Source organism: Danio rerio, chromosome 11 (genome assembly GCF_049306965.1).
Source record: "Danio rerio strain Tuebingen ecotype United States chromosome 11, GRCz12tu, whole genome shotgun sequence".
NCBI lineage: Eukaryota > Metazoa > Chordata > Actinopteri > Cypriniformes > Danionidae > Danio > Danio rerio.
This window is the reverse complement of record NC_133186.1, coordinates 26898892-26926826: the sequence shown is the minus strand read 5'-3', so window position 1 is coordinate 26926826 and position 27935 is coordinate 26898892. Positions and strand designations below refer to the sequence as shown.

The 27935-nt window shown below is 36.7% G+C and overlaps 1 protein-coding gene across 6 annotated transcripts; it reads right to left on the bottom strand.

Annotated features, from left to right (window-relative positions):
• Positions 1-114: 114 nt before the first annotated feature.
• Positions 115-27935, bottom strand: kdm5ba (lysine demethylase 5Ba). Of its 6 annotated transcripts, none has more exon segments than NM_001347607.1 (28): positions 115-1017; positions 1136-1405; positions 2970-3175; positions 3268-3358; positions 3448-3861; positions 5843-5995; positions 6092-6271; positions 6380-6518; positions 8254-8609; positions 10712-10826; positions 10931-11081; positions 14463-14587; positions 14722-14903; positions 15117-15311; positions 17197-17316; positions 17425-17587; positions 17788-17969; positions 18056-18214; positions 18742-18861; positions 19132-19290; positions 19387-19454; positions 21560-21659; positions 21748-21879; positions 23204-23374; positions 23904-24026; positions 24769-24846; positions 26332-26530; positions 27513-27935. In NM_001347607.1, coding segments are annotated over 27 exon segments (4437 nt in total). In that variant the 5' UTR covers positions 26485-26530; positions 27513-27935; the 3' UTR covers positions 115-885.

The window sequence follows — 27935 nt, the reverse complement described above, 5'->3', positions numbered from 1 at the left end:
GCTGAACAGCTACTTTCAACTGCCTTTATGTGCCCCACTTTGTCGCCATCTAACGCTCAATACTCGTGTTTATGCTTTTCCACTTATTCAGTTGCACACAAATGACACCAGAAGTGAATCAGTGTTTGTAGGTGAGAACAAACCATTTTATTCCACAGTTGAATTAACATCGGAAAAGATCTGTTTTAAAGAAAGCCACAGTATACATCACAAAGTATATTTTCACACAGCTTTTTCTTCTGCCTGCTACATCTCTTTTTGTCTGACAACCTACATTAGGATTCTGTACAAACACTTCTAATGCATCAAGCAACAGATCAGAGCAGATCTCAAGCTACTGAAAAATCAGGGTAACCAGCCGCGTTATTGCTGGGATAAATAAATAATATTTTATATTATTAGACACATGTACCAAAACAGTGGGTTCCAAAAATAATTTTAGACCATTTTGATTAGTCCAATTAATATTATTTGGTGTAAATAGCCCAGATCGACAAATTCATGTTAAGAAATTCTCAAGGCGATTGGGGAAAGAAATAAAATAATAAATATGAACAAAAATACATTTTGGGGATGCCGAAGTTCCCCTTTGTTTTGCATTTATGGGATGGAAACCCCTGAGGTACATCTATGCATCACGTTCTCTAGAGAAGGAAAAGAAAAGTGTTATAGAAGGAAATCTTCAAAAATACAAAACAAAAAGCTGAAGAATCATACAGATTTTTTTCTTGTTAACAGTCCTATCAAGAAGGCAGTAGCACCAAGGGAGCGAGGAGGGCGGGATTCAGTAAGAGGATGATATCTGGTGCATTCTTGGTGCTGTAACTTATGTGCAAAACGGGGAGCCTTTTTGACTATCCTTCGAAAAAAACATGATTTTGGTCCTTATTCTGACAAATCGTTTATTGCGCAGCTGACGCAGATGTAGTCCTCGTTTTCGGCCTGCTCAGCAGACACTCCCACACAGACCTGGTGGAACCACTGGTTACAGCTGCCGTCACACTGGACCCAGTTTACCTGAGAGGACGAAGAAAAGTGTGTTAATTATTCATGAGCCTTAAAATAAACCAATTACGCAAGCAAGAATGATGCACTGCTTTAGCAACAAAAACATTTCAGTTGTGCTAGAACTTACCTCGTTTCCTTCTGGCTGCTGGCATCGCTTTGCCGAGCACACAGACCAGTCCTCCTCAGAGTCGTCTGAATTTGATGGGTCAGAAAGGGAGTTGGAGGGGGAGGTGGTTCGTTTTTCCTCTCTTCTCCTCTCTTTAATCATTTTAGGCTTCTTTTTTTTAGGCTTCTTTATCTTGTCTCTGTACTGGCCCTCTGTGATTTCCTTTTCTAGGCGCCGTTTGCTGTTCTTCTCCAGCTTTTCGTGTTCCTTTTTGATTTCTGGAACTGCATCCTAGATGCAAAAAAAGCCATTCAAAATCAGTTAGAAGTCTTATACTTAAGCTTTTGTGATAAAAAATTAGATTTTGTAATTTATTATGACATTAGCACATGGGTGTAAATTCCGGGGGGAAGATGTGTCCCCCTCTATCCGAGTTAGCTGCGGCAGAAATGCTGAGTACCGAAGCCATTTTCCATGAATATGCTAAATTAGCGATTTAAATATTAATTGTCTACTCAACGTTAGCTTGCTGCCTAGTGCACTGCTACTAACATGCTGGCCAAAGCAATTTCCCATGCATTGTTTTTTTGTGACGACTTGGCATAATGTTTGTTAACTTAACATTAATGGGCACAATTAGCATATTGTTTAGCTGTTGATTTACTAAATGAGCACTGTGCAACGTAATGACTGGTTCCACTGTATTTTTTGTATAATAAATATACAAATATTTGATTAAAACATTTTAAAATTGCACCTTTAAACACTTTAAGAATACTTTTTGATTACTGAAGATAATACAGATTTATGTAGAAACTATTTTCTCATATTTGTGACAAAGCACTTTTCAAGCACTTTCCAGATGTGTTTTAGGTTTTTTAGCATTTGTTAGTGTGGCAAATTACATATTTAATTCACATCAAATGCTATTTGCTATAGTATTCTAAAGTATTATATTCTAAAGAAAAACATGGCATGTTTGCCCCAAGTCCAATGTTGAAAAGGACTAAAACGGTAGCACACAACAGGCACATGCAGAGTCTCTAGAATTTTCATTTTATGTAAAGGAAAAAAAAAATGAATGTAATTTAATGGATTTTTAATTTAATGCCATGTCAGCAACCAAGGCTATTTTCATGGCAAGATCATTTAAAAAATAAATCTACAATTAAAAAGCAACAGACAAATGAATACATCAATTAAACAGGATTTTAACCGCTAACGCGTGATTAAAATTCTAATATTTTTCCTGGTGTCACTTTGCTAAAAATGTCTTTAAGAGAGTTTATTTCATAAAAAAGTTTTCTGGAAAGCAGGACAGTCCAGTAAAATGTGTTTTACTGTGAGAGGAATTATGTAGTACAAACATTGAGTAGCGTCTTAACCTTTGAGCAAAAGATCATGGGTTATTCTTGTATGTCCAATACGACATCTGGTAAAAATCACTTCTGGTCTTAAAACGGCTTAAAACTCTGTTTAAGATTTCAGGTCGTATTTCATACAGTTGATTATTTTGCAATGCATGCCACTCCCCTTGCCACTTGTTTAAAAATGTAAACATTAATAAAAAGGTCTAATTTCTGAAGGAGGAATTTAGTTATTTATTATTATCACCTATTTGTTAGGATAAATTATTATTTTTAAGTTTTAAGCACTTCATTTAAAATCTAAGCACTTTTCAAACCTCGAAAACACTAGACTCAAATTCAAGCCTTTTCAAATGACCAGAAAAAGAGTTCAGGGTCAAAATGCATATGCAGTTTGGGAACTCCAGGTTTAAAACCAAAATAATTTGCAATGCTGCAAAGTCAATGTTACTAAATTGTCAGTAAGAAAGTTGGCCATGTTCTCCCACCTGTCCTTTGCTGTGCGAGGGGCTCCTGTGAGGTGGACTTCGATCTTGAGCAATGTGATACTGGTGATCATGTTCGCTGCTCTGCAGGGAGTGCTGTGATGGTGAAAACCTGTTGATCAGGCTGCTATAAAGCTGCTGGAGCTCCGGCAAAGTCACCTGCAGGAGAAGCCCTTCCACCAGCAGCTCCTCCAACTCAGCACTGAGCTCTAGAACACACCACAGGTTCCCAGCTGTTCACATCCAGACGTTTACAAGCACTCTGTGAGTTTTATTAAAACATCAGAGGTCACAGACTCACCACTGAGAGGAATACACGGCTGCAGCATGTAGAAAGAACTGTTGCTCCCTTCCAGTGTCTGAGATGATGTAAATCCAGAAATGTGCCTTGCCTGCATCGAATAAATAAATTGAAACATCCTCAAATTAAATCAAAGCATTTATCTTACGAGCTGTTTATATTGGAGCACAAAATTCTCACCTTTCCGTTTGGATGCAGTGTAGGAAGAGAAACCTGCTGCACTTTGTGTTGCCAGCGCACCGTTCTCTCAATCACATATCGCAGAGCATCGCCCTCAGGAAGCCGTACCCGAATCCGCTGTAAGGATGCGAGCAGAGGAAGCACCTTATCCAGGGGTGGCTTCTCAGAACGCTTGCAGAGTGGGCATAACCAGGGTTGCCCTATCTGGATGTCTTTGAAGCCTGGCACGCAGCCGCTGTGGTAGGCGTCTCTGCAGAGTTCACACTGGAGCATGGGGCCCGCAGGGACGGTGTGACACAAGCACACTGTGGGGGCCAAACAGCTGGGCGAAGACTGGAACTTTGACTCATTTGAGGTCCTCAACATGGACAGGCTGTCCAGCTCTTTCTGATGTACGTCACTGAGAGTGGCCATCTGTTTGGAGGAGAGCAAACAAATATGAGTGTTTAACACAGACCTGAGCAGTCAGGACTCAAGAACAAACAAATAACAAGGTTTTAGCAGTCATAGCATTTAAAAGAGTTTTTAAAGTCATATTTCAGACTTGTTAATGCACGTAAATATTCAAGTTATACTAATATGCATCTAAAATCAGTTTACACCATTGTAAACCAAATATGTTAAACTTGGAAGAAATTGGCCCATTGTAACCTTTGATTTAGCCCAACGTCCCATCAGAGAAGAGAGTGAAAAGGATGGAGAGGGTTGATAACATTTTTTTTTGTTTGTTTGTTTGTTTTATTGCTGATCTACAAAAAAGCAAACTGAAATCAAATGTTTCAATTTAATGTTGTAAATGTTTTTTTTTTAATGTCACTCAATGGATAGAAAAATATGGTGAGCAAATCAAAGCAAAAACTAGTGCTTACTTCAACAGTGTTCCATTTGTTATAAATGAGATTATTTTAGTTTTTACTATAATAATTTCATTAAAAAATTTATATATAAAAAATTGCTGTGTTAGTTCATATAAATCAATGTTTTCTAGTTACTTTTATAATAAATAAAATAGGAATTTACACATGGCAAATTGATTTACCTTTGGCCAACTAGCCTCAATCAAGTTTGGTTTTTGGCCCTTCATAAGAAAAAGTCTGGGCACCCCTGATATAAACAGATCTTTATTTGTATTTGTTAAAGTGACCTGTTTATTGTATTTTTTATTCAAATTTTTATTTTTTTCTTCTTTCTTCCTTAAAAAAATAAATAAATAAAGTATTATAAAAAAAAAGTTAAACTTTTCATGCATTTTGAACATTTGTTTACATGGCCACTGTGTTCTGGCAACCTGAATATGCAAATGTTTAAAAACACATTTTGTAGTTGTTTTGCACAACTACAGTTTTAAAGCCAATGTTAAACTTCCGGTGAAAGCTTAGAGTGAATATTTTTATGTATGTTTTTACAGCATCGATGTTGTAATGTAATTACAATATATTCAGTTATACAGGCTTAAGCATTCATTTAGTTGTTCAAGTGTAAAACAAGATGAAAGACCGATGTAACCACTAGCACAACAGTAGCAGTAGCAGTAGCAACAGGCTAGCGCAGAACTTCCATTGAAAATACTGGGGTAAAAATAAACTCTTATTTTAAAGACATGGAATTGAATTTAATTTGGTTCTTGTCCGATCTGAGACCCTCTTCATATTGTAACAGGCAATGAAGATCGATGATTTTGAAACAAACTAGTTCTTAAACGTGACAATTTTGTAATGGAAAGACTCAGTTCACTGGAAGTCCTTGGGCTGCCTGGCTGAAAATTAAAAGTCCATGTACATATAGCCCATTGTGAAAACAGTAAAGTCATGTAACAATCATGGGCAACATTGTAACATCATGATTATTACAGGATTTTTGGTAATTTCCATGTGAACAGGGAAATGTTTTAACATTGTCAAATATATAAACATTTTCAAAGACACAAAACCTAAATACACTGACTCATATTTTGAAACTAGTCCCAATGGTTCACTGGAACAGATGAGTTTGAATACTTGACTTAACATCCATCTACAAGATATAATCTAATTTTGATGAATCATGAAAATGTTTTATTTCATGCTTTAAGCATTAGAATAAGCAATTGAATCACAGTATTGAGTGTAAAACAGCAGTGCTGTTATTTTAATATAACGATAGAAATTCAATGTTTAATATTTACATTGAGACACTTTTGATTTCGCTTTTTCCATTGTCAAATTTTAATTTTCCCTTTAAAATTATAGCCAAGGCTTTTTTTACTATATGATTTAAGATAATTAAGGTATTAAATTTGGTTGAACAAATTTTAAAACCTTCAGAAACTCTTTCTTTTGAGTCTTGCAAAAAATTTACAAGGGTTGCCAGTACAAAACAAAACCTTCATTTAGTTCTGCACCAAAAAGTGGCCTACCGCTGAAGCTGTATCTTTGCTCGTAGAAAGCACTTTTTCCACATCAAAAAGGGAGTCCAGTTTTACATCAGCTTTCTTGCATGGTACCAAGCCTTCCTTCGCCTTTTTAGACTTGGACTTCTGCGATCCCGTCTCACACCTAGGACACAAAACCTTCAAGACAAACACAGAAGTCAATAACAATGAATTTACCCACCTAAAAATTATGTTACCACACAAAATAGGTACTTTAATAAATCAAGCATCTACCTCAAGGAGAGAGAGGGATGAGTTCCTCAACAGGAATGTTTTAGCTGCACTTTCCTTCCAAGCTTGAACCTCAGATATTAAGCTTTCCAGTCGAGTGAGTGCCTCCAACATTACGGGAATACCTTTGGCTCTTGACACTAGTTCAGAAAGGGTGACCAGACCAGGAATACGCCCTCCAGCCTGTAGCAATAAATGTTTAAATGGACCGAGAGCCACTTACACAGGGTTCCATGTATCCAATCATAGAGTCTTGAATAATGGAGCACTACAGAAACATGGGAAACGTACCTGAAGAGCATCTGCTTCCATTATCCACTCTCTGGCTCTGCTTACACAGTCTTTGAGCTGAAGACAGCTGGGCAAGTATGCTGGGATGCTGTCCACTTCCAGTATAGCAGCCTCAAGGGTCTCAATACTATGACGAGGCCTGAACAAGAGCAAACAGAAAAGCGAGAATATACATCAAATCATTTAGACATGTTGTAAAATAGTCAGAGATATTATTGTTTTCCAACAAAGGTTTACTAATACTAACCTACGCTATTACTTTTAAAGTTTGTAATCACTTTTTTCTTTATTTTTTATGATAATTCTCTGAATTCTAAAAGGTATTAATATAGTTAATTAATTGACCCTCATTCGGCTGTTCTGCTTTTACCAGTAAGAGATGCATTAAAATTAATATTAACTGCAAATATATTAGTAAGAGACTAAAACTTTGCCCTTTCTTTAAGATCTTCAAAATGCACAATGTTTTCTGGGTTTAATTTTTTAACATACCATAATTTTAAAGTAAGGAATAATTCCTATGTTGTTTTGATAGAAATAAATAGGTGGGTTTTAGAAATGAACTTTTTTTGTTGTTCATATGCAATTTGAACTTGTCAAGATCTTATTTCTTTACAAAAATCATTTAAAAAGCATAAATTCAATAATAAACCAAGGTAAAACCTTGCTGAGGTTCAAAGTTGTTTTACATTCGCTCATTAATAAAGACAAAACAGTTTTAGAACACTTTTTTTTAAAACATGTATTCTTATTAACCCCAAAAAGTTGAATGATAAAGTATGGACATGATACAACTGAAGTCAAAATTATTAGACCTTTTGTACATTTTCTTTTCTTTTTCAAATGTTTCCCAAATGCTGTTTATAAGAGCAAGGAATGTGTCACAGCATTTCCTATAATATTTTTTATTTTGAAGAAAGTCTCATTTGTTTTAATTTTAAAGTTTTACATTTTTTTTTAAAACAACTTTAAGGTCAATAAAGTGTGTTAAGATGCACTTTTTTAAAACTGCATATGAATACAACAGTATGTGAAGTGTATACATTTTATGCATATATGCATATAGTCTAGGTGTTTGTGTGTATGCATGTACAGTGTGTGCATGTATATGCATATGTAAGGACTATTGTGTGTGATTGTGTAGATATATGCATTATGTGTGTACAAGTATGCTTTTATAGGAGTATCATTTTGCTTAATTTGTCCATACATTTGTTTATTTGGTTTATTTTACAATGCTTGTTATTTGTGAAGTGCTCTGAGTTGCATGTATGTAGGAAAAGTGCTTTACAAATAAAATTAAATTATTATTGTTATTATTATTATTATTATTATTATAAATATTATTAGCCCCCTTAAGCCTTTTTTTCTATAGAACAAACCACTGTTATACAATGATTTGCCTAATTACCTTAGCATACCTAGTTAACCTAATTAACCCAACCTTTAAATTGCACTAAGCTGAATACTAACATTTAAAAAAATATCTAGTAAAGTATTACATACTGTCATCAAGAAAAGATAAAAGAAATCAGTTATTAGAATTTAGTTTTTAAAACTATTATGCTTAGAAATGTGTTGGATAAAAAAAAAAAATCTTTCCATTAAACATTAATTAGGGGAAAAAACAGGGGGCTAATAATTCTGACTTCAACTGTAGATGCCGCCCATCAGAACTAGCTCAACCATGTAATTGGCCTTTTTCAATATGCATAAACTTCATTCACTAAGAGCCATCCAATCAAGCATTTGCAAGCCAAATTATGGCAGAACAGTTTGCAAATAAATTGGTTTGCATCAGCTTGGTTACGCCAAACCAAAACCAAGAGCAGGTGCTTTTATTTTTTGGTTAACATTAAAACAAGACTACAAACCTAGCAGTGAGCATGTTATGGGCCTTTTCTTCCCAGTGTTCACAGACAGTGAGCAGCTCCTGCAGGCGGGCCATGGTTCTTTCCACGCAGACATGTGGAGCAAGACCCACGCCTTGATCTATGAGCCTCCTCATGCAGTCCAGACTAAGATCGGCCGGCTGATCACTGGCTTCCTGAACGGCCTCCACCCAGCGTGCCTGCTCCAGCCTCTGCCTCAACACCGCCAGCTGTGGCAACTCCACATCAAGACCCGCGCCCTCATCCAGGAGGCCTTGGAGGGCTGAGGAACCAGCCATGTCCTCTGCAAGCATATCGAAGCTCTGTTGCTGAAACTGTTCAACGCGGTTCAGGAGAGCCTGGAGTGGGAGGAAAAGGGTGGGAAATGACAGATCAAGAAACCTGGGAGCAACAAAAATGAAACCCCTTTTGAAGAAGAGTGGTCAAAATATTTGGAAATCAACAAGTTCATTAAACTGGAAAGAATACTGTTGGAAAAACACCTTTACAAGCAGCTAAATAAATAACTCCCCTAAACGTTGGCTTAACTGTGGATGTGATGAAGCAAACCATTTTTGTACTGTGAAAATGCATGTATTTTCAAGAATATTGAAAAGAAATACAGGAGCCTCTTAAACATGCCTCGAGAGATGTAATCCTAGAAAGCAAATTGTTATATTTTAGCTCTGTAAATCCAGATACAGTAATGCGAGACAATAAATACTTGCTGTGTACTCTCTTGGCTGCCAGAAGGAAATTAAATCACATGCAAATGTCTACAATAAGAGAGACCAACTTTAAATAATTAGATAGATGTGACCTTACAAAAATAGAAACAATCAGTTTTGGAACTTGAAGTACAAGTTCCTGGGAAAATTGAGGTAATAGGTTGAATACATTTCAGGGAGAAGGCCTGATTTTGTAGCTATTAATAAATAGAAGATCAGGGCTTGCAAAATCTTTTAATTCCTGCAACACCTTTCAGCAAGCAATCTTCAGGTTTTGGTAGCTCAAATAAATGGTGAATTTAAATAGCTCAAATAGAAACTACATCATTTATTAAATGAAAACAAAAACATACATTTACAAAAAATAAAAAATAAATAAAATAAAATGGCATTTGTTATAGGCGAGATATTTACTTTTAAATAACCAAAAAAATGTCAAGGGAACATTGTAACATAATGGAATGTTTTAAAGCTGCAAAAAATAAGATTGAAACAAAGTAGTTATAGTATAATGTTCCCTTGTGGTTATTTTGGATTATTTTTAATATAACTAACTCACTGCTACCTGTAAAATCTGAATGATTTTAGCTCTGATGTAAAGACACAAATACATTTTTCACCCAAAAATTGTGTCATTATTTACTCACCCTTCACTCATTTCAGATCTGTTCGGGTTTCTTTCCCTTTCAAAAACTTTTTTTCTTAAAAATATCTTTACCCGTGTTTAACAAAGAATAAAAACTTAAAACTTATGTTTGAAACAAGTGAAGGGAGTAAATAGTGGGTTCGTTTTCATTTTGGGTAACTGCCGCTTTAAATATCCCTTTAGGTGCAAGTCAAAAAAAATAAACTGATAATTTCTTTCACATGCTGACTGACAATTGTTTACCGATCCTGCTAAATAACCGCAAAAAGTAGACATATAACATTACATTATAACCTTTATTGTCGGATATGCACGCTCTCCAGCACGTGCTCTTCACTTTACAGTCTGAATGACTAACTAACATCTCTTGATCTTAATATTGAATAATAGCATAAAGATATAAATTTTTTTATTTTGCATAGCTTAGACAGGCCTAACATGATGTGAACGGCTTGTTTACTAAACATGTCCTATTAAACTAGTTACATTATAGGCTTTTCTCCTTTGTCAACAAGTGGATTTATTGCTGACGTATCAGCAGCACAGCACACACATAGTCATCCACTTTGTGAGAGAATGTAAAGGCATTGAAATATATCTTCCCTGGTGTAGATAGATTTTGATAGCCCGACAAAAAAATTAATAGCCTGGGGACGCCAGGTTATGGGATTTTGCGAGCCCTGAGAATGATCAATTCATAGAAAAATATACATATGTTTACGTATATTTAAGTACATTAATATATACATCTACAAATATGCATGTATTGTCTAATAAATATATGCATAATGAAGGTAATTTGAAATATTTCAGAAGGGAATTGTATTAAGACGCATGTTCTCACATTGGTCAATAGTGCTTCCTTTCGGTTTCTTTTCTTTTTATAAATTATTTAAGTATAACGTATAGTCAAACCTGCCACATGAACATAGTCTTTATATTGTAAGATCATTAAAGATCACATTCTGTGGACCAAATGTAATTTGAAATACTATGATTGTACTCAAATTAACATTTACAATGAACACTAAAAAAAAAGAAATCTGGGGACTGTGAGAATTACGCAAGATGTTTTAAATTTTAATACCTTCAAAAAAGGAGCCTGTCGGATGGTACAGGGAAGGTCATATAGCTTATTGACGAATGCCCTCAGTTCCTCTACTGTGAGCTGGTTCTGAGACTTTCCCCCACCGGAGCGATACCTGTTCACCAAGATGAGTATAGGATTACAGTTTTGCATTAGTTTAAAGCACGTTCTGCAAGATCTGTGGATAGATTTACATATCAGAGAAGGCAATAAATGTACCTGGTCTGTCTCTTGCCATTGAGGAGTTGTTGGGCCATTATGGTACATCTATCTGCATTCTGGATGACCTGACGCATGTCATTTAGCAGGTCGGTCTCGGGGTACATTTTCTTCTCTGCTTCTGCCAACAAACAGCGGAGCTCCTCCAAATCTAACATAAAAAAATATTTAAAACTTTAAAGAAATAAATGCAATGATTGAGCCAAGTACTTAAATAATAACTGAAGTTCAAATGAGTGAAATTACACATTACTGTAGCTGTCATTTATCGGAACAGAACTGTTTTGATGGGAAAAACTCAAAGTACTCCTAAATGGCACCTACTTATTGATAATATATTTCCATATTTTTCTACCTACATAAATGAGACACTGTTCTCTGATCTCACTGCTATTACAAGGAGATTGTGTCACACACGCATGCACTAAGTGGATCAAAACCTTTGATCAATTGTCATAAAACTACTGAAAAACATCTATTCTTGTTTTAAAACTAATTTTAATAAACTGTTGACTTTACTGTATTAGTATTAAAATTCTTAGTATTTAAAAAAAGGAAAATTTGTTAAAATGTTTTTAATAACGAATAACTTTTTAATAGGGCTGCAAAATATTGGAAAATTTTCACCAGATAGCTTAAATAGCTCAATTTGGAAAGAATTCATTCATTAAGACTGACTGGAATTATTCTGGAAGATTACGGGAACTATTATTGGAAGGATAGAAGTGAAATATTTTACATCACAGTATTCAGGTACTGAAATTGATTAATCAAATGTAAAATAAACACTATACGGTCTTCATTGTATAAATAATAAAAAAAATACAACTTTGAGTTTACCAACAGTACAAATAACAATTTTAGGGATAATCTGATTGATTGGCTGGAGATCATTATCAGCCGAAAATCACATTTTATGACTCGATCAGTAATCGCCAATCTGGCCAAGATAAAATAACCCAGAAATCATGGAGATGAGAGTGAATTAGCAAGAGAACAGATTGCGAGAGGCATAGTGATGTTCTAAGTTTTACATTTGTTGGGTTAAATGAATAGCATGGTAAAGATATCTCGAATGCACATCCACTTGCCCTGAAACCCTTCCAGTGGGGAGTTTATTGATATACAATGGGTAACTTTGAAAAAACTGGACAATGTTTAGGAGTTTTATGGAACATCCTTCATTCATTCTCTTAGGTAAGGAGAGATCTCCACTTAAGTTTCATACTTATGTGCTTTATGCATTATAAAGCTTAAAGCATCAGAATTGGTACTCTGCATTAGCAAATCACTATGACAAGGAATGGTATAAGCTGCAAAAATCTTGATCAGAGCATTCCTACTTTAAACTTTTGTGACCGAATTCTCACGCAGTCACAGGCCTTAAAAACACACACAATTGATAAACTTTCACTCCATTATGGGTGAAATCTTCAGTGAATCCAAAATGTACTGAACAGTGGCTCCTGCTAAACTATAATCTCAACATATAAACCAGTGTTGGACACGTTCCTTTAAATAATAGTTAGGTAATATTACTAATTACTTCTCACAAATAGTAACTGAGTTAGTAACTGACTTACATAAAAGTAACTAATTACCAGGAAAAGTAACTACTGGTTACATATAAAAAAACTAATGCATCAAATGAGTGTAAAATAAATATAAATCATTGTATACCAATATACACTATTTTAAATGTTAAATGTTGTGGGACAAAGTGAGAGACAACGGCAGCATGTCCTCGACTATATATCTAGAGAGTATTGTGTTTAATTCTGTCTGAGTAATGTGTTTGAGGTGGAGAAAAATTAAGTGCTATTTGCTTTTTGAGGTTGTGCCTTTGTCTCATCCTTTGGTAGCAGAGTTCACGTTATTACCTGTGATCTTAAGCACTAATTTTGTGGCAGCATGTGACGACGTGATGGGCTTCATTAGATTAGAATTACTTGTCACTGACGCAGAGACTCTTTTTTTTTCCTGGGCTTAAGTTGCACGATACATAAACTTGCTTGCCTTTAACTTCAACAAGTTCAGTGCTTATATTTCTAGTTTGCAAATGCTACCTTTGAACTTGTTGGATTTGCCATCGTTCTGACACCCGTTCCTTGGTGTGTGTGTGAGTGTGACTGACTGTTTATGTGCCAGTGTGTAAATGATGGAAATATACTCTATGTAAGACAATCTTCACGTTCTCAGACACACCAATCACCATCGTTGGTTATGTGTCCCGCCCAAGCGGCAACCTCCCGCTCTCCCTCGTGAAGCCAATACAAATGTAACTGAAACTGCAGTTCATCGACTGGCCTTTGGGGGCTGGTTCCAGCAACTCCAGATGTTCACTGACTGCAATGCTAAATTAGCCAATTTAACAGCTGATAAAAACATGTTTACAGCCTGGTACAAAAGATGGCTTTGGTGCATATAGCTAATATTACCCTTCAGGACAACTGTGAGGGGGATGAATTTGAAAACTGTGCAGGGCTTTGGCCCTCAAGGAATTGAGTTTGACACCCCTGCTTTACACAGTCAGATGCCTTTTGGAATTATTTTCTACAATTATCAGTTAATATGGCATACTATGTGCACTTAATTGTGCTAACAAACAACTCAAGTTGCCTCCAATTCTCAGGTAAATGAAATTATATACTTGCATACCATATATATAAATGTATTTGCTTTACTTAAGATAATTTATCATTTACTATTTTCTTTAGAACTTGAATGCACTCCAGAATCTGAAAGACTTCAAATATAGTCTGTGTTCGTAAATGCAAGGCTATTTATGAAATCCGTTATGAAGTATTTGGAAGTAAATTAGCATTTTCCACCAGTAGAAAAACGTCATAAGAACAATGCTTAGTAGCTTAATGTATTACTACAGTGTTTTTAAAAACCTAAACACTTTATTAATATAGTATACAACCAAGCACATGTGGTCAGAACACAAACGAGTCGCAGGTAATAGAGTATTAGGCGTTTTTCTCAAAGAAAAGCTGTCTAAGCAAAATGCTAGCAGGCGTCTGTAGCTTCACTGACGCTCCACCTCTTTGCCCTTTTTTGGACACCTCCGGTCAGTGCGATGACACAAATGTAGCTTCATTTGCGCTCTTCAGAAACCTATAGGTGACGTCACGGATACTATATCCATATCTTTTACAGTCTATGGTCCCGCCCCAGCCCCAAACACACCCACCCCAGAGAAAGAGTTCATGGCTTTAGAAACGCTGCTCGCATGAAAACCGCTTCACACATTTTATTGTTTCAAAATTGGGGGGAACAGTAATTCATTTAATTACTCATTACTGAAAAAAAAAGTATCACCGTTAGTAACGCCGTTCATCAATAGCGCCGTTGTTACCATCACTCATGTAAACTCATCATTGCACTTCCTGCGATGCAAGTATTGTAGATGTGCACATTGCGATATCGATGCTGTAACGATATATTGTGCAGCCCTACTTTCTAAAGTAATACAAGATGGATATATATTTTAAAATAAAACAAACACACTGCAACAACAACAACTCACCACTTTTATTGTCTTGATCGGCTTTCAAAATCTTGTTAACTTTAGAAGCCCAGTCATCATAGGACTCAGCACGAGCCGTCAAAGCCTGGAAAAATGTCTTGAGCTCGGCAAGTGTGTATTTATAGCTGTTGAAAGTAAAAAGCCAAAAAAAAAAGATAAATTTGAGGAATAAAAGCAACAACTGTTTAACATTTGATCAGCAGTGCCAAATATTAAACCCCATGGCATGCGGTAATGTCTCGCTTTAGCAAACACGTACTTGAGCGTGTAGTTTCTAGCAGGGCAAGAGCAGAGGTCCTGGGTGTGGTGGAGACAGACCACCTGTTCAGGGCTACAGGGACAGGTGATGGCAGACAGGTAACAGGTGGTCCGGCATTTAGCACACTGCCTTTCCTCATCTGGCAGTATATCATAGTCAACCTGCTGGGAGTGCCACATACCCTGGAGAACAGCACAAACACAATGGGATCAATTAGAAATAGGCAGACAAAACAAAGCGGGTAGGCGCAACAGCTATAAAGGTTTAATTGTTTATAAGATATATACAATCATAGATACACAGAACTTATTAGACAGGTTACTTAACCAACTGGGTCAGCAAGTGCAAGTTACAGAAGCTTAAACCAACTCGCTGCCTTTAAAATAGCCACCCACCAGCTTATAGGCTTTTTCTCTGAGTATCTTCTCCTCCTGAATCATAGCGTTCATGTCCTTCTGGACAGCGCATGCCAGTTCCAACTCTAGACTGTCTGCCTTGGCGGCAATGTTACAGGCCATCTCATCATGGGAGAAAACACAGTATCTGTAGAGGGATCGGTAGTGCTCCACACACTGTCGACCAAGAGGCAACTGAAAGACAAGAAATCCAGGGGTTTGGTTCACGATTGTTCTAATGTATTGTTTATACCAATCCAGCATTAAAAGGGTTATATTAATATGCCTTTACAAGATTTAATACAAGTCATGATTGTTCCCAGAATGAGTCTGTGAAGTTTCAGCTCTAAATGCTTCAAGCATAATTTATCATGGTCTAAATGCGCCTTTAGGCATAAAATCTAAAAATGTGCGGTTTTCATGTATCTCTTTTAAATGCACATGATCCCTGCATGTCGTGCCAATAATAAACCAAGTTCTGCTTCGTGTCAACTTTCGAATACAAAACAAGTTTCAGGGTTTCTGCAGGTTTCACCAAGTCAAATTTAAGATCGTTATGGAAGAAATTTCAGACTTATAGGGCAAATAAACACTAAAGAGTTTTTATCTAATGGCCAGTGAAAAAGGTTTTTACTTGCTCCAATAGAATTAAAACACATACTGTGTAAATACAAGCAAACTAAATCGTTATATACATATACTTTTTTCAGCCATACTTTTCTTTAAAAAAAAAAAAAAAAAGACAAATTTTAAAAATTGTGTGTTTGTGTCAATGTTAGTATCCTCACCAGGTAGCTATAAAGAAATGAACTTAAATGTGATTGTAAGAAGAAGAACTAAACCAAATTTGTAAATAGAGTTAATGAATGTAACTTTTGTTAAACTTTTTTTAGATGGACTGATGATTGTACTGACTACTGGGTAGCTTTACATAGAAAAAGGAAAATTAAGGCCTGTTTAAAATGATTTTTGAGCTACAACACCCTATTTTAGTGGATTTAAGAGTTAAAGCCTAATTTCTTTTTTCAAATTTATGACATTTCAAAAACTTAAAAGGTTGATTTATACTTCTGCATCAAGTGCACGCATATGCTCCGGCACAGCCTTAGCTTAATCGCAAACCCCTCACGTGGTCGATGGCAAAAACGTCTAAAAAAAATGTAACTGCACGTTGCAACGACACATAGCACAAGCTCTTTGATTGTTCAACTTGGTAGTGCTGACAAGTGTAGGCAGGGATGAGAGCCACACGAACCCGTTGAAGCGATCGTTTACAAGTTTGGAGTGCAGTAAAGGAACTTTAGGTTAAAACTTTAAATTGATTGTTGTTGCACGTCCGCTGGTTCCCGCATCAGAATGAGCGAAGTTTAGCTACTTGTACATTAAGGTAGCATTCAGAAAAAACAACACCAGTGAAGAAACTCGATGCAGGAACAGAAAAAAAACCTAATGTCAGCTAGCGTTTCGAAAGTGTTATTGCAACACAAACAGCATGCAGAAGTATAAATGCACGACTACGCTTAAGGTGGGCGCCATAGGTCACCTAAACGCTCAACGCAGAAGTATAAAACAGCCTTAAGACCCTGCGGACAACCTAAAGTTTATGTTGTAAGAAAAAAAAAACAGGTTTACATATTGCTGGTTATTTATGTGAATGTAAACAGTTGGGAAGAAATAACGTGCATCAGTTTATTACATCTGTGAATTTGTCATTTGAACATGAAAAAACACGCAACTAACTAATCTAAGAGCTCTAAGAACAGTCTCATTAGAATTTCCTGTTGGTCTTTGTGCTTTGTGACATCTAGAACATGCCCAAACAGCAACATTTTGCATTAAAACAAGCATCATAGAGTTACTTTAAAGTTCTGCATATATAGGAGTGTAACTGATTATAGAAAACTTCATTACTTTGATTGTACTTTAAACTTTGAGATGTGGATTGTGATTTCAAAAATTAAAAAGTTGTTCAAGAGAGTATTGAAAAACAATAATGAAAAAATTGTTTAGATTAAAATCCATAACGTGCATTTACAAAATGCCCATTTTGTGCTCTTTACCCAAGTAGAGTGCTCTTTACCCAATCTGCTGTGCAGAAGTTGACTGCCTCTGCAAAATTGAAGCCCTGGTTGAATCCACTGTGATAGGCTCTCGGAAATGTAATGACAAACTCCCCAGCACACTGGTTTGTGCGGTAAATCTAGAGGACACAGATGAGAAAGCTGATCAAGTGCGCACAAACTGTTCTATCATTTATTAATGGTCTACGTTTAGACCACATCTCCACCTATTAAATGTGGCCACTCACTGGTACTCCATGCTCCATGAGCAAATTTGGGTTCATGATGGTGACCAGCTGGTGGAGCAGATCTGGCTGAGACTCAAAGAGCTCAGGGGCCAAGCTCTTCATCACATCTTCCAACTGCTCAGCAGCGTAGCCAGGAGCGCCATACCACGTCTTTGGCTCCCCCCTTTAAACCAAAAAGTGAGTGGGGAAAAAAAACAAAACAATTGAGAATTGGTAGTAACAGCTAAAATGAAGTATAAACGTTTTATAAGTCCATTAATAACGACCGTTTAATAAGTAGCATTGCACAGTAAGAACAGATACACTCAAGTCTAGCATCTAAAATATATGTTTCTTTCAATGTGGAAAGTGCGACTGATATACCAATGCAGATAGTTGACAGAATAGCTCCAGTGGTCTTCGATGTGCCAGCAGAAGGAGGAGAAGCACATGCCCACATAAAGCCATGGGAGCTTCATCCCACAGATATCCGCTGTGACGTGAGTCAGCACAGACGCTTCCAACACCGGCATGTTGTTGAGGTTCCAGCCACTGGTCAGATAACCCTGCAAAAAACAGAAATGCAATTTAATACAACATGCACTTGTGATCTAAACTCTTTCCGCATAAAGACTCCAGGTCATTTTCATACCTCTTCCTCTGGTGAGACTTTAAATGTGCCATTTTTAACAGGAAAGCCACTTCCAAAATCCTTTGAAGCAATATCAGCCCCGTACTCCACAGTGACGTCCTCCTCGATGGTGCTAACCAGCCGCCAAAACTCCTTCTCCACCAGCTCTGTGGGAACCATCTGGAAGAAAATAAGGGCAAATCACTCTTTGGTCCAGCTTTTACCTGGTATTAACATGCATTTTTCGTGATCCCATCATGAGTTGTATGCTGAAAGGTTTTATAGTCTCTCTTTTGACCATTTGTCTCTTTCTTCTTATTTTGGCATGCCTTTGCAGAAGTTATGAGTGTAATACATGAAGACTACTGAATAAACAAACCCATGGCTCATGACAGAGGTAAGTCAGGCCAAATAAAAAAGACATAGATAGTGATGGTGATTTGTGTGTTTTTGATATGACACAGCTAAGTATGTGTACCTTGTTTTGGTGTGCTTTTCAACAACACACACCATGACACCACATGTTGAATTAGAGAGGTGCAAGTAGGTGTTTTAGACCGTTTACACCTTCATTTAGCGTCACCCACTTGTGATCGAATTGACAGAAATAAATCTTAATACCAGGTCTAAACATAGAGGCCTGTATTCCAATGACACATGGTATGCAATCATACTTGTCTCACAAAAGTATAATTTAATACACTTACGTGAACAGGCATGTTGAAGTAGTCAGACTTGAACGAGTCAGCCATATCGCCAAAGGTGCGGAGGGTGTAGTCTCTGGGGGCCTGCTCGAAGCCAAACGCAACTTGTGGCTTACCACACTCCTATAGAAAACACAATGATAACAACCATTACAGCTCATCAAAATTGCACAGCCAAAATGCAAACGGTTGTTAAATAAAATCTTCCATTACTACACAGCATCACACGCATTCCTAGAGAGCAAATGAGTATAAAGAGCATAAACAACAGCAGTAATCATTTAGTTATGAAAATAGCTTCCAAGCGCATGATCACATAACCTTTTCTTAAGTAAATATAATCATGTGACAAAATCATCGGTTTGCCAGTGTAGACAGATGAGAGTGGTTCACCTGAGCCAGGCACTTGGGGCACCTCCAGTCACCTTTCGGGACGTCGTGAAGAGGTGGGATCAGACAAAATGTGTGATAGCTGTCGTCACACCCATCACAAAGCAAAAGTCTGTCTTCGTCACCTCCACCTCCACATACCAAGCAGATGTACTGCTCCACCTGTGGGTCAAGAAAACCAAACGTTGCCAAAAAGAAGGAATGTGGAATGTAGTTTTTGTAGAGTGAAAACCAAATAACTCTGACCTCTTCGCTCACCTTTGATTTTTCACCATCAACAGGCTGCACAATGGGTTCTTCTTTCACCTGTACTGGAAGCATTTTAACTGAAAGAGAAGGGTAAAGTATAGATATTATAAAAATCATGCCGGAGTGAGATTGTAAACTTGGCACTACACTAAGTTTAGGGTTGGAAAAACATAATTGTTATGCTCAACAATCCACTAATTATTTGATAAATACATAAGTAGAATGTATTTATCAAAATTAACTGTGAATACATTTTAAAATGCAATTTATTGTGAGGTCAAAGCTAAATTGAGCAGACATTACTCCAGTATTTAGTGTCACATTGTTTGTCAGAAATAATCACTCAGCTGATTTAGAATGTAAATGTCAAATTTATATAGCATTGTTAAACAAAACCAGAAGTTGATCAATGTGCTGCACAATACACATCACAAAAAATATATATAAAATGATAGTTCAAACGGATGATTTTCATTGATAAAATGAGAAATCAAAGAGGTAAGTTTTCAACCTAGATTTAAAAACAAACAGGGAGAGAAACTGATCTAATATAGAGGGGCAGAGCATTCCACAACCTTGGACCAGCTACTGCGAAGGCATGGTCACCTGGGCATTTCAGCCTCGACTTAGGGATGCATAACAATCTCAGGTTATATGACTGAAGAGACTGGCCAGGCCTATGCTCAATCCTGTTTCTTGGTACCTGTTAAAAGCCTTGCAGCAGAACTTTGAACAAATTGTAAACAGGATAAAGAAACTAATCCCAAAGTATAGTGAGCTACAATAGTCCAGCCTAGTGGTAATAAAAGCATTTTATTTAAAAAAAAAAATTCTAGTTAGAATATTTAAATGTTTCTAAGTGTCGTCTGCGCCAATAGTCTAGGAGTTAGTGCATAACTTTACATATAGCACCCAGGTGCTGACCCAAGTTCTAATCCCAGCTCGAGGTCCTTTGCCGATCCTTCCCCTTTCTCTGCTCCCCATACTTTCCTGTCTGTAAATCTCCACTGACCTATCAATAAAGGTGAAAACCCCTAAAAAAAAAAAAAAAAATATATATATATATATATATATATATATATATATATATATATATATATATATATATATATATATATATATATATATATATATATATATATATATATATATATATATATATATATCAGTTTTTAAGAGTCGAAGCTGAAAGCAGGATTTAACCACTGGATTTATCTGTTTGTCAAAGCTCAAGCCATCAAAGATAACACGCAGAATCAAAAAACCATCATCATCATCATCACCATAAAAAGTTTAAAACAGTTGTGCTGTTTTTTTGGAAACCATAAACATTTTCAGCAAAAAAGTTAAAAAGACACACAATTTATTTGAAATGCATTTGTAAATCTTAGGGATGCTCAAGATTTTTGCAGCCGATACAGAGTACCCATTCCTTGTTATGCTGACTGGCCGATACAAAGTATCAATTCTAATGCTTTAAGCTTTATAATGCAGAAACACATTTTCATTCACTCTCATCGAGTATTTTCACTTTCAATTCGCAGCCGTCACAGAGCGGGTATGAATATGCGGGTGACTCGCAGAGCTTCGTCATACGGTTGGATGAGACACTAGATAGGGGCGACCACTCTGCTCACGTCATAGAAGCTTCAAACACTGGATATACAATGGTTGCAACAAAGAGACTCTCGTGCGAGTCGCACCAATAAAAGTCTATAAGAGGTTACACCGCATCTGTATGTATTTTAGCTGCTGTGACATGAGTGCAGTTATCGCTCATGCCCCCACATATCATTCATTATCTTCACGTGTTGTAGCTGCTGTATGTATAATCCAGGATGTATGTTTTATGTGCTTCTTCCTCTGCTTGTAAACTAATAAACAAACGCTTGCGATCGGTTCATGAGATCGGCCAGATCAGCGAGTACTGATCGAGTCATTAAATGTGATTATCGGCCGACACCGATCCCCAGCCGATCGATCAGAGCATCCCTACTAAATATGTAACTATACATTTATCATGATAACGCAGTCACTTTTGATCAATTTAATGCAACCTGAATAAAAAAAGTGTGACTTAATGAACAGTATTACAGATGGATGCTAAAACCAAGCCATGATGACGTTTTATATACTGAAAATGATTCTCACAAGTAATTGCTGAAATTTAAAAAATACTTACATGTACCCGGTTCTGGTTTTGCCACATAAGAGCCCATTCTCCTCCTCAGGTTGGGTTTGTTTTCACACACCTCACCCGGTTCTGATTTAAAACAGCGGCCCTTTGGGGAAAAAAGGTAAATGTCAGAGTTTCACGATTATCATATAGCTTAAGCCAATATAAATATTTTCATTTTTTAGGAACTTTACCTCTGTACGTTTAGCTCTGCGAGCAATAGTGCAGGTTTCCACTGGTTGCACCGACTGACGCTGAGGCAGGTCATGGGGTTTATACTCCTTGTCTTTGGTGTCATTTGTCAGAGTTGGTTTTTGAGAGTTCTGCTAAAGAGAGATTCACTGCTGTCAGTAAATATATATATATATATATATATATATATATATATATATATATATATATATATATATATATATATATATATATATATATATATATATATATATATATATATATATATATATATATATATATATATTTGAAGTCAGATTTATTTTCCCCCCAATTTCTGTTTAACGGAGAGAACATTTTTTCAACACATTTCTAAACATAAGTTTTAATAACCAATTTCAAGTAACTGATTTATTCTATCTTTGCCATGAGGACAGTAAATAATATTTTACTAGATGTTTTATTAAGACACTTTTATACAGCTTACAGTGACATTTAAAGACTTAACTGGGTTAATTAAGTTAACTAGACAGGTTAGGGTAATTAGAAAAGTTATTGTATAACGATGGTTTGTTCTGTAGACAGTCTGAAAAAAATTAGCTTAAAGGGGCTAATAATTTTGTCCTTAAAATGGTGTTTAAAAAATTAATAACTGTTTTTATTCTAGCTAAAATAAAAGACTTTGTCCAGAAGAAAAAAATATCAGACATGCTGTGAAAATGTCCTTGCCCTGTTAAACAGAATTTAGGAAATATTTAATAAAAGAAAAAAAAAAAGGGGGGGGGGGGTAATAATTCTGACTTTAACCATATATTCACAATAAAACAAACAACACAATAAACATAGCTGTATTTATAACACCAATAAAAGTGTACACATGTGGCTTCACTCTTATCAAATTAACTGGCGAGCCACATGACAGCAGGATGGACATTATTAAAGCCAGAAACAGTGAGAGGCAAAGCAGATCACCCCTAGGGTATTAACCATGGGGTAAAAGCAGCAGGCAAGTAGGCCCAGGGCTCATTCAATGAATTCACACCCCTTTATGGGAGGGGGGGAGGGGATTGTGGGTAAATTACTGAAAAACATGCACGTCAGTGAAAGTTGTTAACCACCGAACCCACAGGAACACCAAAACACAGACGGACAGCCTGCCAGACGCTACTTAAACTTGTTTCTGTGTATGTTTTATAGGGCATTAGTAGTAGTTTGTTTATGTTTGCAGTGTTACTTATCCCAAACTACTGTCTCTAATCAAAACATATATAAACTAGGGCGCTTTATCAACAATTGTTAATAAACTAGGGCACCCTTTCTGTTCACATACAGATGAGTCCTCTGCCAAAACATAATCAGGGACAATGACTGTCATGTGTGCATCATCAGAACAAAGAACATTTATTAGGAAAAAGGGATGGAAAATGGATGATGTAAGGATGAAAAGGGGATGTTACACAATCGCTTTAGCGGCCTCACCATAAGATTAGCTCCTGTCTGGAACAGATAGTATGGGTAGAGAATCCTCTCATAGTGAGCACGGAGGTGAGAGCCAATAGCTTTGCCGGGAGCAAAGCCCATCTTCAATGCGATCTGGGTCCATCTCCGCTCTTTACAGACCACATCAAAGCCTCCGTCCTCTTTGACCAGCTAGAAACAGAGGACACCAAAGGACGCGTTTACTTCCATGTTTGATTTTTAAAATGTCACCGAGAATGTCTATGACAGCATTTTCAACTCTAGAATTCGACACTACTTGCAAACTGTAAACAATAACAGGGTTTAGGTTCAAGTATTTGTAATATTTGCTGTTTTTTTGCTAGCGGGTGAACAATTCGTACCAAAAAAATTAGATCTTTCCTGGACATCCCAAGTGGTCCATAAGCTCCTAAGAGCCTGTTTATGTCTATGACACATAAAATGAATGCTTATGATGTTTAGTATATTTGAAGAAAAGTAATTTTTAAACTTGTACAACTATGCGTCGAAAAACAACAACGACATTATCATCACATCAGGGCACTGAATCCCATTCAGCTTCTTTCACGTTATGCTTGTGGGCACAAGCACCAAGGTAACTTTACAGGCACTGATGTAGCTAATAATTAGAATATCTGAATTCTTCATAAAGAAAACTACTTTATGTATACTTCAAGAGTTGACATAACATCACACCTACCTTGTAAAGCACAAACAAGTCCAAGGTTTTGCGTTCGACATGGGGAATTTTCAACGTACAACCCTGCAGTTCCCAGAACTTTGCTATCTGGTCCAGAAAGTTGAGCTTAACTCTAGTTTGAGCCTATGAAACAATACAATACAAAAATGGAGTGAGAAAAACAAACACAGCTGTCATTCCTTCAAAAGCTTCTGGTCTGTGTTTTAGAAGATCACATCTATAACTAAGTAATAAACATTACACCATTGTTCAAATATTTTGGGGTTTAGGAAAAGAACGCTTTGAATTGATTGCTTATTTTGAACTCCATTAAATCATAAACTGGAAAACATCAATTGGCTTTCACAAAAATATAAATGTGCATAACTGTTTAAAACATCAACTCCTATAAAAATGATTTCTGATGGATCACGGGATCACAGCAGGCTCATAAAAACACAGCATTTCAATCAAGAAATAACGCTTTAAATGTATTAAACATGCTACAACAAAAAAGCTATTTGTACAATAATATTGTCTTATTTCATTTTTGATCAACTAAAAGCAGCATTGATGAGCAAACCAGAAGTCTCCAAACAATACAAATGTTTAAGATCAAAATCAAAATAATAAATAGTACAACAGCAAACTTAATCAATAAAGCTTGCGACAAGAATGAAGTCTTATTGTTATTTTCCCACCAGTGACCTTTCCTTTTTGTTACTGACCTTTCTTTCTTGGAGACGACACTAACCCTTGTGCTTTTAAGTGTGGCAGACCAAAAAGAGGTCACGCTGTGCAGGTCTCATATTAGGTTTAATAAGGCCACATGAAACAACTAAAACTACAACATATCTAACAAACAGCAAGCAAATAAAGGTCTCACCTCCAACTCATTGAGCCTCTGAATGCGCGGTGTAAAATGCAGTCTGTCCACATCACAGGCAAATGGTGGCTGCCATCCCTAACATAAAGACAGAAAAGTGTTAAGCTTTTGCCATTTGCCACAAAATAAACTCTTGTCTAATAGACGATCTTTCTTTGTGGTTAAAAGCTTTTGACAAGCATGTATGCTTTTCATTATGCAACCTTTTGAACAGAAAAATTTTATAACAATGTTGATAAAAGGTTTAGATGAACATAGTTGTGATCAAAATACTGTTTAAAATATAAGCAAAGATTGATTTATTTTCAAAAGATACTGATTTGCTTCCCACTAAATCACAATCACTGTACATCATGAGGTAGATTATATCCAACAATTGATTATGGAGGAGTATTAACATTTAAATTGAAAGTTCTACATGCTAAAATATCATTCATAACTGCACATTTGCAATATAGCTTAAAAAGATGATCACAGATGACAACAAAACGTCTTTATCTTTCCACTGAGGCCGTTTTAGGGTGTTAACAATTGTGTACAACAAAGCAAATGTTCATATATACATTACATACACACAAACACACGTATGTATAGACGGCCAGAAAATAACTGTATAGAGGTTTTAAACGCGAAGAAAGCAGAATTTCGTTTTTCGCTTGCGTTGTTATTTACAGCAAATTTCAGTTTCAATGGCCAAATGCAAATACACAACTCGCACAACATGGAGGACAACGACGAACAGCAATTACGCCACCTCAAACTTCAGCAATATGTTTAACATATTTATCTCCCAAATAAAACTTAATCCTTCAATTGTTTAGAAAACGACATAAATGAGTTGACAACCGGGTCCGCTTTACATTATTTGGTATCAAAAAAGGCCATAGTTGGTCAATACAACATTTCCGTAGCACTGAATAAACATTACAAAATGTATTTTATCGACTTGTGCATAATAAACAAACACCTTACACCATCGACCAGGTTTTATTTTAAACCAAATGCTTTGACGTTCAGGTGAGAATAATAATAGGGAAGTTGCATGATAGGAAAACGGACACCGGTAGTGTATATTATCCGCAAAATATCCAAAACTACATGTGAAACAAAGTTACATAATACTTGTCCAGGGCTGGGAGTTGAACTATCGGGGATTGTTCTTTTTTGGGTGGATACATTCTAGCCAACATTGATTGTGGAAGACAATAACAATCACCACATTCCGTCCCCAAACATTTTCCATCAGCCAAACATTAACTGAAAGTATTAGTTAATATTCATTCGTGACACTCAAAAGATAGATTATGATTTAACTCTGCTAAGAATAAAGTAAGTGGTGTTATTGTGGAGTAAACCACACGCGAGCATTCACGCATAGCTAGTAGCTGCGCGCACACACGCACACGCCGTTACGAACGTTCGCAATGGCTGGAGCCGCAATCCGCCATGTTGCAAAGACCTGTCTTTAGAAAAAGTGTTTCGGGATCTGCGATTTACGAGTGAAAAGGGCGACCGAACGCAGTTGTGCACTTGACAGTTCTGTTATATGTCGAAGAAACTTACCGGGGGCGGTCGGATCTTGCAGATGCCAGTGTTTTCTGCAATTGGACGTATTTTGTTGATGAACCCAAAAGGGTCTGCAAATTCCTCCCAACTGGGCTCAAAGACAGGGCACTCCGGTGGTGGAATAAACTCGTTGGGTCGTGAATGGGTCATTCTGGGGAACTTGATCCAAACGATGACATGTAGAAACTGCAGTAAACTGTTTGAAGTTGAAGTAAATGTTTTAATTAGTCTCGAAAAGATGCCATATTAAAGAATGATTACACCTGAACTCCGACAATTAACATCCTCATCCACTTTGGGAAACGTACACACAGACCGAGTGCCGACGTTAGTGCTTATTCTTCATCCGCTTTCAAAAGTAGATACGCTGGGGTTCCTTTCTCCACCCTGCGTTTTCACTAATGTAGATTTTAACATAGTTTAAAAAATGTAAAATGCACACTAAGATTCTTCAATGCCATTGGATGTGGGGGGAAAGGCCTTATACATTAAATCAGCAGTTACGTAACCACCAATAATAACAAAGCTTTTGTTCTATCAACAATTATCATCATGAATCTCTAATAGAAATAATTTATTACACAAAACAAAATATACAACATATCAAATCATAGCTGTCAAACCTTACCCATACTATACTCTCAAACCGTGTGCTTTTACCCTTTGCTTTCTTTATCTATTCACAAAGCCATGTCTAAACATATTAAGTGGTAGTCAGTTTCTACTTTTATAAAACCTGTGGTCAAAAACAAAGGTTTTATACATAAACGTGACAAACCCACTCATCACACTTTTGTAAAATGATGCGGTTTAACATCTCCCCCAAAGTGCTTCAGAAGATAGAAATAGGTTGCCTTTGAATTAGAGAAGTGACTTGCGCGGATGGATACATACAGCTTCATTTTTACCAGAACTACTTCTTTAAATGGACTCTTTCAAGTTACCCACTCGGAAGTAACAGATGTTGTTCAGGGACGACGAATTTTGTCGCTCTCCATCCTATCGACAGCTACATTCTCAAATTTACCGCTGGCACGAGCTCACACCGTTCAAACAGCGCATCAAACCCGTCTGAATGTGTAACCCGTGGGCATTTGCATCGTCACATGACCCGATTTCGGAATGCAGGATCCATCAGCGGAAAATGACATATTGTGCCAAGACAGAAAGTATCTCACCGTACTGGCGTCGCGCTCGACTTTTGTCTTTACATATCTCGGTGCAGAGGGTTCATCAGCATCCACCGTCGTATTCCATACGAGCAATATCTACGAGCACGTACCACACGTCAACTCGGAACTGTCGCCCCCTATAACAGGACAGCGATCCCCGGTGCCCTGATCCGCCTCCCGCAGGAAGCAGTCCGAGCAGAGGCACTGAGGTGTGGCAGCGCTAGTCTGACCTGTTAGCGACAGTATCGACGACATTTAACAAAATTAATAAAGCATGTTTTTGCTCATTTGACTTCAAAACATTTGACCGCATGTGCTGAATTGTTTCCATCGAGTCGCTTTAATGTGTTAATGTCAGCATGCTTCTATAGCATGCTAATAGTTTTAATTCAAACCAAAACATCACTCAGGGTTATTAATATGTTTAGC

Bases quoted from the DNA above. Each gene is read 5' to 3' on its own strand.
- kdm5ba (XM_073915530.1), bottom strand. From the start codon at position 26,484: ATGACCCATTCACGACCCAACGAGTTTATTCCACCACCGGAGTGCCCT. The intron at 15,312-17,196 runs GTAAAGAGCACT...CTTGTCTTTCAG, and splicing joins ACTTCTGCACAGCAGATTGG to TTGCCTCTTGGTCGACAGTG. The intron at 5,996-6,091 runs GTAGATGCTTGA...TTTGTCTTGAAG, and splicing joins CATCCCTCTCTCTCCTTGAG to GTTTTGTGTCCTAGGTGTGA.